This window comes from Crinia signifera, chromosome 4 (genome assembly GCF_055691185.1).
Source record: "Crinia signifera chromosome 4, ASM5569118v1, whole genome shotgun sequence".
NCBI classification, from domain to species: domain Eukaryota; kingdom Metazoa; phylum Chordata; class Amphibia; order Anura; family Myobatrachidae; genus Crinia; species Crinia signifera.
The window spans coordinates 334,556,757-334,576,352 of NC_139220.1; the positions used below are offsets into that span (position 1 = coordinate 334,556,757).

At 46.1% G+C, this 19,596-nt stretch overlaps 1 protein-coding gene across 1 annotated transcript; it reads right to left on the reverse strand.

Moving 5' to 3' along the window:
• Nucleotides 1–16,749: 16,749 nt before the first annotated feature.
• On the reverse strand, nt 16,750–17,847 carry LOC146073516 (olfactory receptor 5AR1-like). Its single transcript, XM_083180693.1, has 2 exons — nt 17,064–17,847; nt 16,750–16,931 (listed from the first exon to the last, which is right to left on the reverse strand). The coding sequence occupies exons 1-2, from the start codon at nt 17,845–17,847 to the stop codon at nt 16,750–16,752; spliced, it is 966 nt and encodes a 321-aa protein (XP_083036819.1).
• Nucleotides 17,848–19,596: the final 1,749 nt, after the last annotated feature.

Consider the following 19,596-nt stretch of genomic DNA (forward strand, 5'->3'; position numbering starts at 1 on the left):
GTGTCATACAGTGAATGGGAGTCATACAGTGGAGGGTCAGGCTTGGGGACATGAATGGAGGCACTGATGGACATTAAGAGAAGGGGGCAGCCTGGGGGACAGAGTGAATGGGTGCAGAGTGGGGAACATACAGTGAATGGGGGATATACAGTGAATGGGGGCAGGCTGGGGGAAATACAGTGATGGGGTAGGCTGGGGGACATACAGTGAATGGGGGCAGCGTGGGGGACCATTCTGATGTGATTAATGATTCAAAGAATGTCAGGCTGAATTGTCGGCCCCCACACATTTACACTTCACCAAATCTGGCCCTCGGTGCAAAAAGTTTGGACACCCCTGTTGTACAGTGTCAAAACAGTGTTAAATCTGTGTACATAAACAAAGAAATGTTTAATAAGCAACACATACATTGTACATACAAGAAAGATACATTTGAGATCCATTACACTCATATTGGTTCCATTAATACTGCATTAGTAACTTGGAGAGTGCAATGATTCGGTGACCTCTGGTGGTCAGTTGGATAATGACACACCAGTTTTCTTCTTTATGAATGGAATACTTTTCTACAGCAATACCTACAATGTCATAGTTGAAAAAAACATGCAAATAGAGATGACTTGTTAACAAAAAACATATGTTACACCCCTTATGAAGATTTTTTACAGGAATGAGCTCAAGCCCAAATTTTCATTAAGTCCTTGTGGTGAGAGGGTCTTTAAGCGAAAAATCCATTTGGATTCTAGTTGTAATAGTTTTCTCACCCTATCCCCACCTCTCACACTTTCCGGTACCTGATCAATGATCCGGTATCTCAGTGTGGCCAAAGGGTGTCATGCTTCAAGAAAGGTTATGTCGGATGGGAATGGATTTACCAGTTGTGGGATGTCTGAAGGAGTTGCCTCCCACCATGTAACTGCACGTCACACAGTTGGGACACTTGAAACAGCCCAATTTACGTGGAGCCAGTGCACCTTGACCTTCTCTTATCTCTGTGACATGTTAAGGGACATACGAACCACATTACTTTTTGGGCTATAATGGTTAACCCAAGGAATGCTATTTTTATGATGTTTTTTCGGTACTTGTTTTCTAGCATGGCCACACCGATTCTAATCTGGGGCATCGCAGGTAAAAAAATCTGATCGGTCCCATCGCATGCGTGCTAAAAAATCGCATGCGATGGTCCCGACGCGATTCCCCCGATTTTCCATAGGGAACAATGTTAAATGCCTCAATTTACCCAAATGAACAGGGAAGAATGTTAAATGGTCCAGAAACCCCCCAAAACACCCCAGAACAGTGAAATGGCCCCCCAAAATTAGTTAACGCCACCCCACGATCAACGTGAACCCGAAGCGTGGCGAGCGCAGCGAGCCCGCGAGGGGCGGCGGTACGCATCCTCCGACCTTTTCATACCCCCACTATCCAGGTCGGCGTGGAGTTGAGAATAGAATAGTGTGGCGAGCGTAGCGAGCCACCGAGCCCGAAGCGTGGCGAGCACAGCGAGCCCCGCGAGGGGACGCGGATACCTTCACAGTTATACGCGTCCCCTCGCGGGCTTCACAGGTGTCCGTGGCGACGCGGACACCTGTGAAGCCCGCGAGGGGACGCGTTTACCTGTGAAGGTATCCGCGCCTGCTCGCCACGCTTCGGGCTCGGTGGCTCGCTGCGCTCGCCACACTATTCTGTTCTCAACTCCACGCCGCCGTGGATAGTGGGGGTATGAAAAGGTCGGAGGACTCGTACCGCCGCCCCTCGCGGGCTCGCTGCGCTCGCCATGCTTCGGGTTCACGTTGATCGTGGGGTGGCGTTAACTAATTTTGGGGGGCCATTTCACTGTTATGGGGTGTTTTGGGGGGTTTCTGGACCATTTAACATTGTTCCCTGTTGATTTGGGTAAATTGAGCCATTTAACATTGTTCCCTATGGGAAATCGGGGGCATCGCGTCGGGACCATTTAATGCTTATTTAGCCGCATGCGACGCGACCGACGCGATTTTTTAACCTTTCAATGCATTTCAATGGGAAATCGGGTCCATCGCGTCGGGGGCCATCGCATACCACTATTAAGAGCACAAGATCAATGCGATTGTGGCCGTGCTAGGAAACAAGTACCGTTTTTTCTTACTAGTACATAAGAGTAGTTCTTTGCTGTTTTGCTTTGTGATTCTAGGTCTTTGATTGGGTAACCCCTGGCCAGGAACTTATTCGTGAGTACAGTGAACTGTCTCGCTACCTCAGTGTCATCACTCACTATCCTCCTAATTCTCAAATATTGACAATAGGGTAGACCCGCTTTCATTTTAATGGGGTGATGGCTCTGATGGTGTAACACGTTATTCCTGTCCGTTGGCTTGGTGTATAAAGTAGTCACAATATTACCTGACACAAATTGAATTTTGACGTCCAAAAATTAACCTCTTCACTGCTGATCTCAAAAGTGAACTTTATTGGATGAGCCAAACTATTCTGTGTTTCAAAAATTCTCACTAGATCCCCTCTGTCACAGACCAGATAATCAGTAAATCATCTATATATCTATAGGATAGTTGGATTTTACTTCTAATGGTCGGGTCAGAAAAGAAAATCTGTTTCTCCACTGAGAACATATACCCGTTCTCGAACGAGGGTGCAACGGAAGATCCCATGGCACACCCCGTTCGCTGGAGTTAGAAGTGCCCATCAAAGTGAAAATAATTACACTCCAGTGTTAATTTTATAAGAGTCATAAATAATTGGACGTCAGGTCCTATGTACCAGGTACTGTCCGTGATTAGCCGCTCAATTGCTGGCAAGCCCTCCCCATGGGGTATGCTGGTATACAAGCTTTTTACGTCAGCTGTACAGAGCAAGCAATCATTAGGTATTCCATTCATAAAGAAGAAAACTGGTGGGTCATTATCCAACTGACCACCAGAGGTCACCGAATCATTGCACTCTCCAAGTTACTAATGCAGTATTAATGGAACCAATATGAGTGTAATGGATCTCAAATGTATCTTTCTTGTATGTACAAGATGCATGTATGTGTTGCTTATTAAAAATATATATTGTCTTTCACTTGTCCATTTTGTATCCTGATGAAGAGATTAAAAACTCTCGAAACGTTGATGTAAGCCGGCGTCTGTCTCCTTTATTTTGAAAAGTCGCCGGTGTGCCGCCCTACCACCACGATATATATATATCTCTTATATATTTAGCCAGATCTGTCACTCAACCCCTGTGGAGAACGTTCCTGTGTAGAACAGTTTCACTTTCATGTGTCTGACATTCCACCCCCTTGACATCACCTCCCCCCGCCCAGCCAGGGCTACAGTACACGCCCACCATCCACCATTACTCCACAGCCACCATCCACCATTACTCCTGCACATCCCTACCCTCTGCCAGGACCCCCGCGACCCCCCCCCCGCGATTCGCGGGACCCCCCGCGACCCCCCCTCCCGCGATTCGCGGGACCCCCCGCGACCCCCCCTCCCGCGAATCGCGGGACCCCCGCGACCCCCCCCTCCCGCAAATCGCGGGACCCCCGCGACCCCCCTCCCGCGATTCGCGGGACCCCCGCGAACCCCCCCTCCCGCGATTCGCGGGACCCCGCAACCCCCCTCCCGCGATTCGCGGGACCCCCGCGACCACCCCGGTATCCGGACTATTGTTAGACAGCACTTACATCGACAGCCATTACATCGACACCATTAGTTCGACAGCTCAATAGGTCGACATGGTTTTAGGTCGACATACCATTAGGTCGACATGTCATTATGTCGACAGCTCATTAGGTCGACAGCTCATTAGGTCGACAGCTCATTAGGTCGACATGTTTTTAGGTCGACACTGCCATTAGGTCGACAGTGTCTATGTCGACAGTCAAAAGGTCGACATGGGTTTTTTCAATGTTTATTGAGCCGACATGTGCCGACAGGCGGTATTTCATGCCCTACTATCCACTAGGGCGTGGTGGGAGAATAAAATAGTGTGCCGAGCGCAGCGAGGCACCGTGCCCGAAGCATAGCGAGCGGCTGCGGTACACTTCAAACTGTGTCCGTGTCGACTGTGTCGACATTTCGGCCAAAGAAACAGGGAAAAACCCATGTCGACCTTTCGACTGTCGACATAGACTCTGTCGACCTAATGGCAGTGTCGACCTAAAAACATGTCGACCTAATGAGCTGTCGACCTAATGAGCTGTCGACCTAATGAGCTGTCGACATAATGACATGTCGACCTAATGGTATGTCGACCTAAAACCATGTCGACCTATTGAGCTGTCGAACTAATGGTGTCGATGTAATGGCTGTCGATGTAAGTGCTGTCTAATATCCGTCCCAGACCCGACCACCCCCTCCCGTGAATCGCTGGACCTCCGCGACCACCCCCTCCCGCGAAACGCGGGACCCCCGCGACCCTCCCGCAAATCGCGGGACCCCAGCGATCCCTCCCTCCCGCGATTCGCAGGACCCCTGCATCCTCCCCTCCCGCGTTTCGCCGGACCCCTGCGACCCCCCCTCCCGGCATTAAAAGGGCCCCCCGCGACCCCCCTCCCGCGATTCACGGCACCCCCCCCCCTACTGTGATTTGCGACCCCCCTCCCGCAATTCGCGCCGCCCCTCCCGCGATTCACGGAACCCCCCGTAGCGCCCCCCTCCCGCGATTTGCGGGCCCCCTCGCCACTTCTCGCGATTTGCGACCGCCCCCTAATTCACACATTCGGGGACCCCACCTCCCGTGATTCATGCCCCCCCTCACGCAATTCACGGCACCCCCACACCCCCTTCCTGCGATTCGCAACCCCCCCACGACCCCCTCTCCCGCGATTCACGAAACCCCCCGCGACCCCCTCCCGCGATTTGCGGGCCCCCTCGCCACTTCTCGCGATTTGCCACCGCCCCGTAATTCACACATTCGGGGACCCCACCTCCCGCGATTCATGCCCCCCTCACGCAATTCACGGCACCCCCCACACCCCCCTTCCTGCGATTCGCAACCCCCCACGACCCCCCTTCCGCGATTCATGCCCCCTCCCGCGATTCACGGACCCCCGCACCACCCCCCTGCGCCCACCCTCCCTTGATTCACGCCCCCCTCATGCAATTCACGGCAACACCCCCCCTCCTGCGATTCGCAGCCCCCCCACGACCCCCCCCTCCTGCGATTCATGACCCCTCCCGTGATTCACGGACCCCCGCACCACCCCCCCTTGACTCACGGCACCCCACGCGCCCCTCCCGCAATTCACGGACCTCCGCAACCCCCCCTCCCGCATTTCACTAACCCCGGCAACCCCCCTCCCCGCAATTTGCGGTCCCCCCTTCCCACGATTTGCGGACCCCCGCCCCCTCCCGCTAACCGCGGATCCCCACACACCACCACCCCTCCCGCAATTTGCAGACCCCCCAGACCCCCTTCCGGCAATTCCACCCCCCAGCGGACCACCGCGGCCCCCGCACCCGCATTTCACGTACCCCCGTGACAATGGGGGATCCTGTACCACCACAAGCAGGTACCGCCCCTAGGTGGGAAATCCGGCCCTGGCTGCCGCACTGCAGGTTTCCCCACTGCCCTCTGCACCAGCGCCACAACTTTTATCAATGTCTTGCCCACATACCACTATTATACAGCCTCCTGCTCTCATGCACGCTCACTACCTCCCAGTGGGAGGAGACGCTCACCCACTGCCGGGAGCTGCCATACTGTCCCCCACCCTCCTCCAGTTCTAGGGATGCCCATCGACCATCAATGATTTTCAAATAATCGATGGTTTATGGCCGATGTTGAATACTTTTGCCATCAATGTGGGAGGACACTGCCCGGCCTCCTGTTCTCCTGCCCCGTAACTTCCGCCAGTGGAGACCCGCTCACCCTGTGTTGCACACATTCCCCTATCATGCTTTACCGCCCAGCCTCCTGCTCTCATGCACCCTAACTCCCACCCAGTCGGAGGAGACACTGACTTCTGTATTTCTGTGCTGCCACGCTGGACCCTCACCCACTGGCAGAAGCTGCACAGTGTCCACCACCCTCTTTAGTCCCCCGTATGCTACACACCCCTATCACTACCCAGCTTCCTGCTCTCCTGAACCGTAACTTCCGCCACTGGGTAATCGCTGACGCTGTGTTGCCCACATACACCTATCATGCCTCATATCCCAGCCTCCTGCTCTCATGCACCACTAGACACTGACTCCTGTACTCCTGTGCTGCCACGCTGGACCCTCACCCACTGCCAGAAGCTGCAATACAGGGCATCTTTCATACAATTCTAACCATATTTCTCACAATACAAATGTTCACAAATTAAGGGGCGTAGCCCCTTACGCCGGTGTGAAGAGCGCCCGTAGGGCGCGATGAATCACCTAGTATATATATATATATGTGTGTGTGTGTGTGTGTGTGTAGGAACCTGCTGTGTGGTCTGAGCTGTGCCCTCTGTTGGATTGCTGTATCAGTTGCTTACCTCCTGATGAAGGTCCCAAGTGGACGGAAACGTTGAGTACCTTGAAATTTATCCTTTCTGTATTTTTTGAATACACAGCTGATTTTAATTGCATTTAAAACACTGGAGAGTGGGTCCTTTGTTTCTATATATTTGGACTGTGGTTCTGGATGACACCCTCGGAGATGCCCTTTGCTGGATGGAGTGTAATCTTGTCTCTATAATAAATATATATATATATATATATATATATATATATATATATATATATATATATATATATATATGAAGTAAGGAGAGCGAGCGCTCTATAGTGCATGAATCTGTTTAAAAATATTCTTATTAAAGGTACAACAGGATACAGATGGTGTAAATCATGTACCAGACAAAGCGGTTCTAACACCGCAGATGATGTCGATGACGAAACGCATTGGGGCGTGGCCTAGCGTCGTCTCTGACCAGAGTTACCCGTGTGGATTGTATCACCGCTGCTGTTGCTGTCAAACGGGACCACTTCTTGAGTGTAACCACTCCAGCATCCTGCTGTTGGGACAGCACATTTATGTGATTCATCTGCGGTGTTAGTACCGCTTTGTCCGGTACGTGGTTTACACCATCTGTATCCTGCTGTACCTTTTAATAAAAATATTTTTAAACAGATTCATGCACTATAGAGCACTCGCTCTCCTTACTTCTCTTCTAGAGAAACACCTGTGGATTCAGGATTGCCTCATTGAGGCGGAGAGTTTGGAGCTGCCGGGTATATTCTAAAACCTGAGTGCGTTCTACAAGGAGTTACACGTGGAAAGACATAAATGTCCCATCGGACACTGGCATCTTAACCCTTTATTACTTGCGCACTGTTATTCCATGTATTTCATATATATATATATATATATATATATATATATATATATATATATATATATATATATATTCCAGTGTAGGTGCGGCACTCAGCACGAAATAGCAAAATAAATGTACCAACAACAGTGGTTTTAGGACAACGTTTCAGTTTTTTCAAGTCATACAGTGTAAAACAATAATGAACATACCTTTATAGCTGAACAAACACCCTTGTGACATGTGAAGCCTGGGCGAGACGCACTTCCGGCATGGGCACCATGCAGTGACGTCATCACGCTGGCTGATATCAGTGACAACAAAACAACCATCACCATGGTAACCAACAGTGCTGCGGAGAAAAGAGAGAGAACAGTCAATGAGTACGCCTGCAGCATAAGTAAAAACATGCACGTACAATATGTAACAGCCAAGCACATAAACTTTTTAGCACATAAACTTTATGGGGTGGCTTAAGGCAATGGGTGAAGGGAAGTGGAATGATTCGCCTGTGCTATCGATAACACGCTAATGAGGCACTTTCGTTAAGACCCCGGGGTGCTATGACATCTAGTCTGTGTATCTACTGTGCCTCTTTTTTACGCAGCAACAGTGCACGATTACCGCCTCTCGGTAGTGGTGGTATCGTGTCAATGATACGGTAGCGCAATGAATTGATGGGGTGTTTTAATTCAGCAAAATGCCTAGCGACTGGCTGTTCGCTGTTACCGGATTGGATGGCTTTGCGGATGGCAGAACGGTGTGCTGCCATCCGTTCTTTGAACTTGCACTCCGTTTTACCAATATAAGAGAGCCCACAGGGGCAGATTAATTGGTGTCACAATTGACAGAGTGTTTGATGGCAATTTTGGTGCCGTTGTGGGGATGAGGAAAGGAGGTGCCCGGGAGCATGAACTGGCAGGTAACGCACCTGCATCTGGTGCAACCTGCTGGTTTGGATTGTAGAAAGGATTTGGTAGCGGGCATGGTTTTCTGCAATCTGGATACATCTGCCTTGACTAACCAATCTTTTAGATTGCGGCCACGGGAATAGCAGGGCATGAGGTTGGTGGTATTGAATGGCAAAGATGAATCTGACGCAATTACTGGCCAATGTTTTTTGGCTGAGTGCGTGATTGCAGGGGAGGTAACGGTGAATTTATTTACCCATGGAAATTTACTGCTGGCTTGGGTAGTAGGAGACCGTTTAGTGAGAAGGCTGTCTTGATTAAAAGTGAGAGCTTTTGTTTTGGCCTCCGAGAGAAGTTGTCGGGAGTAGCATTTATTTGCAAATTTGACAATAAGCTCATCGATTTGTTGGATGGCAACATCGCGGTTGCTATTGATTCGCAAAATGCGAATCATTTGCGAGAAAGGTAAACCGCGTTTGAGACCCGCGGGTTGGCAGCTGCTATATTTGAGGGGCAGGTTCCTGTCTGTAGGTTTTTTGTATAACGAGGTGGTGATTCGATTAGCCTTTAAAGTGACAGTGACATCTAGAAAATTCATGACATTTTGATTCAGTGTATACGTAAATTTTATAGGGCTAATTGGTGCATTATGGGTGTCAATCATGGAAGTAAAGGCATCTTTAGAGGAAGACCAAATAATGAAGATGTCATCTATATATCTGCCGAAAAAGATGATGTTATGCATGATGTCGACATGGTTATACAGTAGGTCATCTTCAATCGCATACATGACAAGATTGGCATAGCTCGGAGCTTTGCTGAATTAAAACACCCCATCAATTAATTGCGCTACCGTGTCATTGACATGATACCACCACTACCGAGAGGCGGTAATCGTGCACTGTTGCTGCGTAAAAAAGAGGCACAGTAGATACACAGACTAGATGTCATAGCACCCCGGGGTCTTAACGAAAGTGCCTCATTAGCGTGTTATCGATAGCACAGGCGAATCATTCCACTTCCCTTCACCCATTGCCTTAAGCCACCCCATAAAGTTTATGTGCTAAAAAGTTTATGTGCTTGGCTGTTACATATTGTACGTGCATGTTTTTACTTATGCTGCAGGCGTACTCATTGACTGTTCTCTCTCTTTTCTCCGCAGCACTGTTGGTTACCATGGTGATGGTTGTTTTGTTGTCACTGATATCAGCCAGCGTGATGACGTCACTGCATGGTGCCCATGCCGGAAGTGCGTCTCGCCCAGGCTTCACATGTCACAAGGGTGTTTGTTCAGCTATAAAGGTATGTTCATTATTGTTTTACACTGTATGACTTGAAAAAAGTTGTGAAAAATACAACTGAAACATTGTCCTAAAACCACTGTTGTTGGTACATTTATTTTGCTATTTCGTGCTGAGTGCCGCACCTACACTGGACTTTGCAACTTCTTCTGTGCAGGCACCAGCCAAAGTTAAAAATCTTCATTGGGAGTGCCGGACCTTTGGATATATATATATATATATATATATATATATATATATATATATATATATGTATATATACTGTATATATATATATATCTCGAACTACTGTACTACTTACCTCTATGAGGTGCAGTACAGCCAGTAACCAACAGAGACCACTCAAAGGACTAAATTACACCTTAACAGAAGTGAAAGCAAAATAATATGTTTAAAACATAAAAGCTAGAAATGGAGAGAGGGATCTGGGAAGACAGAGATTGGAGGTAGGAGCAGATAGGGACTAAGCCGTCATTTTGACGGGATTGATACTAGTATATATTACATTATAATACTACAGACTGTCCCCCTGATAGTCTGCTGGCTTCACAGACGGAACACATGAGTGTAATTGTCCAAACACTCACTGATTTGGAGGAGACAGAAGGATCAGGTCTTGTGCTGGGCAGGGTGTGGCTTTTTCACCACACCCTCTACTCCAGGATTGGACATATATTCATTAGAAGCTGCCTCTACATCTGTTTTGGTCACTGCTCCCTTGGTAAATTCCCTACTGGACACCCTGTGGCCCCTAATCTTCCATCTACAGTTACCTGAAAGAGGACTATTCCATTATTGCATCAAAATTGACCATTCCAGTATCCTCCAGCGGCAATTGGGGGCGCCGTACCACCAGAGAGGACCTTGGGCACCAACTAATAGTCCATATACAACTATTGCTACACAGATTCCTCCAGCAGCATCGGATCAGGACCTGTGATCTCCATCCACAAACAGTGATACCAATATTAGCCATCTTGGCCAATTACATCCATCTTCTATTGGTCTGTTCACTATAGAGCCTTGAGATTCCTTGAGCTCCATCATCCATCCTACAAGAGAGGTTTACCCTTTTTTAAACCTTTCATTTAAGTGTATAATTGTTTATGTATGTATAATAATGTCCATTGAGTGATATCACTTTTATTTACATAAAAATTATTTATTTATCAATTGGTTGTATTTTTGATTCATTGTAGTTCTTTGTAGATTGTTTTCTGCTCCTGTCTTTTCAAGAGGAGGTTGTCAGTGGTGCTGGTGTTCTCACCTATGGGGTGGTTTCTTCTCCTTCTGCTGACTCGTCTTTAAATTCTGGTTTCTAGTCACCTGTGTTCTCCTTGACTTCTGTTGCTCCACTTTTAACCCCATGTTCCTGTCCCCCCTCCCAACCCTCTGTTGTTTTACCCTTGCCCAAGCTTAATGTGCCTGCCATTCTTTCAGATGACTCCTTGCCTTCTGATACCGCTGCTCCAAGTGGTAGGACCGGCAATCAGGAAAACGTTGATGACCAGCCTCCACATGACATTGAGGAGTTGGCAGTCTAAGGTCCCTTTGAAGTTAGTGAGTACTGAATGAGCTATTGACTGTTGTTGATTCCCTTCCCAAGTCTAGCACCAATATAAGTTATTTCTTCTGGATCTTCTGATCTCCAGTGGCTGCTTGTTCGGTTGATTGCACTAGAGCTACTGTAGCTAGGAAGTGTGGTGCACATGTTGAGCAAGCTGATGACTCAGAGTTACGATCTGATGCCCTACATTGTGGCAATACAGCTGTGACTTAGGGCTGTATTAGAGCTGTTTGAAGCAGGAGTGAAACGTGTAGATCTCTCCTCACTTACTGAGGATATGAAGCAGAGTTTAGAAATGGGCAAAATGTTGTGGAGCACTGGGGATGATACTTTCCCTGACTATAATCATTGTATAGGGTACATGCTGGTTTTTGAGGCTTGCTATTTAGAGATACAGCTGGATGACCATAGTAATTCAATCGAGCATATGTATTTGTTTTACTGTACGACATAGTTCAGGAAGTCAAAGGGGAGGAAAAGGAGGAAGCAGGTCAGGAGATTGGTGATGCCAATGGGGGTTACATACTTTGACCTCTGGTTGGAGGTAATGCAAAGTGGCAGAAGTGGATCAGTCAGACTAGGACGGTGTTCCAGGAGTGGCAAGGGTGGTTCCTAAAATGACCCTGGGAAAAGACTCAGCATTTAAGACAGATCACCATAGGCTTGGTGCTGTACATGATAAATGTCTTATCGTGAAGAGCTTAGGATATATGACCAGCTCTTTCTGGGTGTGGCCAATGATGTATGGGTGTGGCCAATGATGTGTGGGTGTTTTCAGTACTATGTAGATGTGACCAGTGCTATGTAGGTGTGGCCAGTGCTAGGTAGGTGTGGCCAGTTCTTTGTAGGCGTGACCAGTGCTATGCAGGTGTGGTCAGTACTCTCTGGGTGTGGCAAGCAATATGTAGGCAGAGTACAGTAAAAGTGGGAAAATAAGTAAATATAAATTGCAACTACAGCTGTAAATCTGGTAATCTTCAGGCTACCCCAACAACAGGCCCCCACTTTTTGTGTGGGGGGGTCTGGAACTGTAATCCCATTCACCCCATTGTTAATGACACTTAGAATGGTGACCAGGCTTATGCCACTCATTAGCTCAATATATAACCCTGCAGATTACACGGTTTCATTTCAATGCCAAATATTTATGTTCTCGCAATTTCCAGCTACTGTACAAGTTGTATTTCCTGCCTTCATGCGCTGCATTGCATGTTTTCTGCTTTGACTTCAATTTGTAAACTCTTTTTTTATATATTTATTTTAAGATTCCCGACAGAGACAGGACACCATGGGCGTCATAACGAAGACAGAGGAGAGAGAATATGTTTTTACGGCTGTTGCTCATTACACCTCCAACCTCCACACTCTAATGAACTATTTCTCATTATCCATAGCAAGGCATAGACCAGAGGTTCCCAAATGCGGTCCATATGGCACCCCAACGGTCCAGGTAATAAGTATATCCATGCTTGACCACAGGTGACGTAATTAGTGCCTCAGTCAATTTGATTAACCATTGAGCCTCAGATATACTTAAAACCTGGACTGTTGGGGTGCCTTGAGGGCCATGTTTGGGGACCTCCGGCCTCTCACACTCAGCAATAGCTAAGTAGCCCTTTGGCGTATAGCAAAAGGTTCTGGTCCATCTCTTCCTGGGCCTGATTAAAGGTTGGAAGCGAAATAAAAAAAGGAGCACAACAAAATGAGCAATTGGCAGTATCGCTGATAACAGGACAAATTTGTTCTCAAAATGAAAAAAAATATGCTGCACTGCAGGTGGGACAGATGTAACAGGTGCAGAGAGAGTTGGATTTGGGTGAGTTTTATTGTTTCTGCGCAGGGTAAATACTGTCTGCTTTATTCTTACACTGCAAAGTAGATTTCAGTTTTAACACACCTCGCCTAAATGTAAGGGGGAAATTTACTAAGAAGGCCGATTACGGACGATCCCATGTATGAATGGGTACAAATGAGATTGGCCGTATTCGGCCGGAAATACGGCAATTTTACTAAGCTGCCATATTCTCCGGATCCGTATTTTATGATGCCAAATACTGATGAGGCTTAAAGCATTGCACAGATCAGTCAGATTGCACAGATCAGTCAGATTGCACAGATCAGTCAGATCCTTGCGATGCTTCTTTGTGTAAAAATAAGAAAAATAAATGGTACTTGTTTCCTAGAACGGCGCCCAGATTTTCTATGTACGCAAACGTAGGGAAATCGCATCGTATCGGCCATTTTAGTGCCGTGCAATGCGATGCGATTTGTTCATGTAATTTATTCACTGCTCTGTGTGCCCCAGGGGATCGCATCTCATCGCATCGCACCTCCTGTAAAATCGCATGCGATCGCATGCTATTTTATAGGGTGTGCGATGCCATGACATTACCTATACCATAATATCATTGTATAACATACAATGATGTGTTACACACCCCCAACTATCCACGCTTCGGGGTGGCGGAACACGTTCTCTGACTTTTTCATACCCCTACCATCTACGTCGGCGTGGAGTTGATTCTATATATTGTGGCGAGACACCGAGCCCGAAGCGTGGCGAGCGCAGCGGATTACTTTACATGTATTCTACGTCCACTCGTCGCGCCTCGGGCTCGGTGGAGTCACCAATGAGGTCCAAAGTGATGGCAAAAAAACTGGTCCGGGTGGGATCACTTTGGACCTCATTGGTGACTCCACTCTGCAGGACTCAAGTTGGGTATAGTTATACCACAAAACTGCACCATTCCAAATTGGAGTATTAATATTGGCATCCACTACTGGGCAATGACCGGGACCTTGTATAAGCCCTTATTCAATCAAGGACATCCACAATTTCTGGTACATATACATTCCATGGGGTTCTTGGGATAACAATTGACTCTCTCCAACACATCTGAATACTAGCTGGAATCCATTCTTCATTTTACATTCCCCATATCATGTTTTTTGAGAATTCTCATATGAAATACACTTCGTAATATTTTATTCCTGTATTGTTTTAATTCATTTGTAATAAATTTGTTATAATAGAAACCTACCCCTGTATCATAGATTCTCCATTTTTTGGTCCCAAGTCCTGGGCTAGGGAGCAGTCCATAGACTCTGACAATGTTGGGCACTCCATCTGGATGTGTCCAGACTCCCCAAATTCAAAACATGCCAGCTTAGCCAGCCTCAGGTTCACCCCTTTATCAATGGGGTTTTCAATGTCAGGCCTGAGTGGTTCCCAGACAATCCAAGGTTTGAGACTTGGCATAAGTTTTGGCAAAAAAAACAAGAGGCTTGGGCATTTGCTGCAATGCCCCAAAATATCTCGACCAATTCTTCTGGGGACTGGACATCACCCACATTTGCTATCCAGGGTTGCATTTGTCAATTGCTGCAGGTACCACCATTAGGTGGAATAAGTGTTCCTCCAGTTTAAAATGTTTAATATTTCAAAAAATTTTAACTGATAGTTTTATTAAATAGTCTCAGCTATTTCCACAACAATGTCCCATTGCTACACAAAGCTCAGCCTGCCCCCAGAAAAGGGCATTGTGTGTACATTTTTGGCCACTAAATGGATACCACGATAATGACCATTGGTTTTTCCGACTTAGGCCCTTATTCTAGTTCACTCTTTCTGTCAAAATCCTTCTTAGATGGACAAGACGATGTGGACTGCAGGTGGGGCAGATGTTACTTGTGCAGAGAGAATTAGATTTGGGTGGGGTTTTACTTCAAAGTGAGATCTATATTGCAGTGTAGAAATAAAGCAGCCAGTATTTACCCTGCACAGAAACAAAATAACTCACCCAAATCTAATTCTCTCTGCACATGTTACATCTGCCCCCCTGCAGTGCACATGGTTTTGTCCATCTAAGAAGGATTTTGTCAGAAAGAGTGAACTAGAATAAGGGCCTCAGTGTAACTTCTATTACTTTAGACCAAAACATGACAACTCCATTCTCACAGTTCCAATATAAACGGCTCCACTCTGCAACTCCACCGCTTCATATACCGTATAACCGAGAGTAATGGTTACAAACGATACACAGAGCCCGATTCAGACCTGTTCGCTAGGCTGCATATGTTTGCAGCCTAGCGAACAGGTAAACTCTGCCCTGCCGAATGTCTGCCCTCCCCCCCAACCCAGTGTCCCAATCCCCTTCGCTTGCGGCCGAACGGGAGAGAAATGATTAGATGATCGTACACATCGGATGATTTCTCTTACCTTCGGTAATAAAAGTCTAAGTTCTCTTTTATTCAGGCCACTGCAGGTCGGCAAAAATGGTCTGGGCGCTAATGTCATGTGATATCCGCCACCTGCCCTGAGCAGGGAATGCTTAGCGTGTTTATGGGGTGTTCCCCTCCTGCCTACCCCTGACCATCCCTCCTGCAGCGACCAGCTCAGCGACTGTGAAACTCACCAAAGCAGATCATCGCTCATGCGCAAATCCCCCACCATTGAACACAGGGACGGATTTGGACCCCAACGAACGAGTCTGAATTGGCCCCACAGTCTGGTAGGCTGCAGCTCCACTCTGGGGGTAAAGATTCTATAAATGAAAAGAGGTGCTAATGCCTACAGCAACCAATCAGATTCTGAGTGGGACCCCTTAATTAGATACAATCAGAAAAAGACAATGTATGAAGTTCATAATACAAACAATAAATATAGTACAAACAATTGTGTAAGATACATACTGCAGACTTAATATCTCCTAAATAAAGGCTATACATAATGTACCCTCCTCATAGTCTTAATCCAAATCTTACAACGTCTTAATACAAATATATTACTAAACCTGGTTGCGTAATCCCACTGCTACTTTAAGTTTGCATAAAAACTTCAGGAGGCGTGTGTAATAGCGCCCATGTTTGTCGGAGACGCCAAATGCCGGCCGAGAGTAGACTTTTTAAGTGGCAATCATTGCAAGGCAAAACGTCTGAGTTCAGCCATCGTCCCGCACCTGCTGCGAACTTGGACAATATTACATATGCCTCTATATACATTTACATTTAGTACATTATAGCCAGTGCCGTAACTATAAATCAGGCAAACCCCACCCAAGAGTTTCTGGTCCTCAACCCGCCCATTCTCCCTCCCAGCACCTGCTTGTTGTCAGGGGATTTCCACCACCAAAACAGTTGCCGCTCTTCTCTTGTCCATCGCACCTACCTAATGCCTGCTCATTGTCAGTGGATTCCATCTTCTGACCACCACAAATGCCACCGTTCTTCTGAATCGGGTGTCACCATTAAAAAGGTCCCTCTGAAAATGGCCACTGCTGCATCTAGCATCCTTAATAACGGTCTCCTATGACGTGGTGGCCATTTTAGGAGGGACATTTTCAATAGTGGCAGGTGCAATTGGACCACAGACAAGTATCTACAGGTCCAGGCAGTAGTGTGGCACAGAACTCTAGCTTCTTCTAGCTCCTACCAGCGCCTCCAACCCACAGGGGGGGCTATTGCCACACCAATGACTATAGCAGCTAAGATATGTGGAACTATCTTGTTCTTGTACCATCTCATGTTAGATGTTATTCAGACTACAGACCACAGTAGATTTATCAGAGCTCAGAGAGGGATAAACGTTAAGTGCTGATTGGTTGGTACTGTACTTTATCACTCTCCAGTTTATCTCTTCCCAAGCGTCCCCTAAAACTTATGTTCTCCAAAGGTTAATGATAGAACCATCACTCAATCCTTAATAAATGATAGAGTTATATCTACACTAGTAAGACTTTGCACTGCTCGTATGAAGACTCTTTTCACCTGCTGGTTCCTCAGGCTGTATATAAGTGGGTTCAGCACTGGTGTCAATACAGAATAGAAGATGGCAGCCATTTTGTCTTGTTCCTCGAAGACATTGGAGGGAGAACGTGACTATGTCGGTACTTTGACCATGTCAGCATTTTAATTGTCTATATTTTGGCCATGTCTGTGGTCGGTATTTAGACTGTAGGAAAATCCTACTGAGCCTGAATGAAGCAGTTACTGGGCTAGGTTATTATACATGTGAAGTGTGAAGAACACTGACACGTAGAAGATTGTTACACAAATGAGATGCGAAGAACAAGTACTGAAGGCTTTCTTCCTGCCCTCAGCCGACTTCATCTGCAGAATGGAAGAAATGATGAAGGTGTAGGAGATCAGGATGACTATCAATGTCCCCATTCCACAGGAAAGTGTGAAGAAAAGAATACCCATGTCACAGGAGAAGGTGTCAGAACAGGACAGTCTGAGCAGTGGAGGCATGTCACAATAAAAGTGATTTATAAGGTTAGGACCACAGAATTGGAGGCTGAATATGCAGCTGGTCTGAAAGGATGACTGCAAAAGGCCAATGGAGAAAGCCAGGACAACCAGGTTCCAGCATTTTTTCCTGGTCATTATTGAGAAATAATGGAGAGGATGACAGATGGCAGCGTACCGGTCATACGCCATTTTGAATAGAATAAAAACCTCGGCAACTGCCAGAGCAGCGAAGAGAAAAAACTGTAGAGCACAAGCCTCAAGTGAGATGGCCTTCTTCATGGATAGAAGGTCGGAGAGCATCCTTGGGGTTATAACAGAGGAGTAGAAAAGATCCACCAGGGAGAGGGAGCTCAGGAAGAAGTACATTGGAGAGTGGAGGCTAGAAGAGATGTGGACAACGGTCATCATGCCAATGTTTCCCACTACGGATAATATGTAAACTTGTAAGAAAACTATGAAAAGGAACGGGGCAAGTTGCCCATTGTCGGTGAGACCAAAGAACTCAAACACTCTCACTTGTGTCTTATTGATGACGTCCATTGAGAGTTCTGTAGTGGTGATACAGATATTGATTATAAATATCAATACAGCCATTGAAATGTCTAGAAGCCTATGCAAGTAGATATTGACACATGCACTGTACAATGTAAGCCGCAAGAAGGTATTGTGGCCAAGGACAAAAACTGGAGCACATTCTGTCGTAGGGAGATAATAAAGTCTTTTAAGTGATTTGGAACCTAAGATTTTATTGAAATGTCTTCAAATAGCCAGAAAAAGTTCCCTTACTTCTGGCAATACCACTAAGGTGCTTATTGGAACTGCACCACAAAAAATATCCCAACACATTAAGGGGCAAATTTACTATAGGTCAAGTTATTTTGGTAATTTTTTATCCATTTTGCAATGTGACCATATATTACTTGCAAAATCGGTGGAAAAATTGTCAAAACAAGTCTTCAGAACATTAGCATTGATTACCTATATACAGCTCAACTATGTGTTCAATTGCCAAGGATATTTGAATGAATTTAGGGTATTTTGAGGGCTGCTGAAGTCAAAAATATATATTTTTCAGTTCTAGTTCTTGAGATAATCAATACCCTTAATCAATAGGGATTTCCACCATAACACATGTACAGTATATGGGAATCTACCAGAACATTGTAGGTGAGGCATGTCAATATTCTAAGTGTTCACGATTATTCTGGAATATCCCCCCTCCGTATACTGTATATACACTGTCAGATGAGAGTTGGTAGTTGAGCGGTTTGCATTGTCTATTGGGATTTTCTTGGTTCTCATCCATATATCTAGAACTAGAGCCAACCTAGGGGAAAAAATATCATATTTGGAATCAGAACCACAAAGTTACCCCAAAATCACTTTAATATGATTGACTATAATATGACAAAATGTGTGGCATGAAACTTAGTAACCAGGGTGTTCCTTTACAAAGAGGAACAAGGAGTATGTTGTATCCTACTACAGTGGTGCTGAGCAAACCTCATTAACAGGGTAATCCTGAGAGAGTGGTTTCCTAATTGAAACAAGACTCAACCTGGTCAGGACAGCTCCACAATGGTATTATAGCTCGATTATTGCAATCCCACTGTCTCTGTTATCTGGAACATTACCTACTTCTTTTCCAGCAATTGAGAATTTATTAGCACAATTCTGGACATTGTTCTTTGCAATTCTCTGCTCCTGTATTCACGTGTATAATAACCTAGCCCAGTACCTGCTTCATTCAGGCTCAATAGGATTTTCCTACAGTCTAAATACCGACCACAGACATGGCCAAAATACAGACAATTAAAATGCTGACATGGTCAAAGTACTGACATAGTCAAAATACAGACAAACAAAATGCTGATGCGGTCAAAATGACGATATTTAAAATGTCGACAGGCCAAAAAGAAGACATGATTTTTTACATTTTCGGAGGAGTCTATGTCAACACATGTCGACATGGACACCATACGGCATCCCCTCTCATGGCTCACTGCGCTTGCCATGCTTCGGGCTGCGCTCGGCACACTATTATATTGCCCCTCCACGTCCACTAGGATGGTAAATAATGAACAAGTCAATTTCAAAGAAAATATCATGAAAAACTCATGTCAACCTTTTTGACCTGTCAACATTTTAAATGTCGGTATTTTGACCGTGTCAGAATTTTGATCATGTCAGCATAATGAACGTCAAGAAAATTTGGGCGTGTCAGTATTTTGACTGTAGGTAAATTGACTGCATCCCCTTTATTCCTGCACCACCCTGTGTGACAATGTC

What these genes read in the sequence shown, in the direction of transcription:
- LOC146073516 (XM_083180693.1), bottom strand. Translation starts at nt 17,847, where the DNA reads ATGGACGTCATCAATAAGACACAAGTGAGAGTGTTTGAGTTCTTTGGT. An exon ending in GTTCTTCACACTTCACATGT is followed by an intron (nt 16,932 to 17,063) that starts ATAATAACCTAG and finishes CGACATAGTCAC; the next exon opens with GTTCTCCCTCCAATGTCTTC.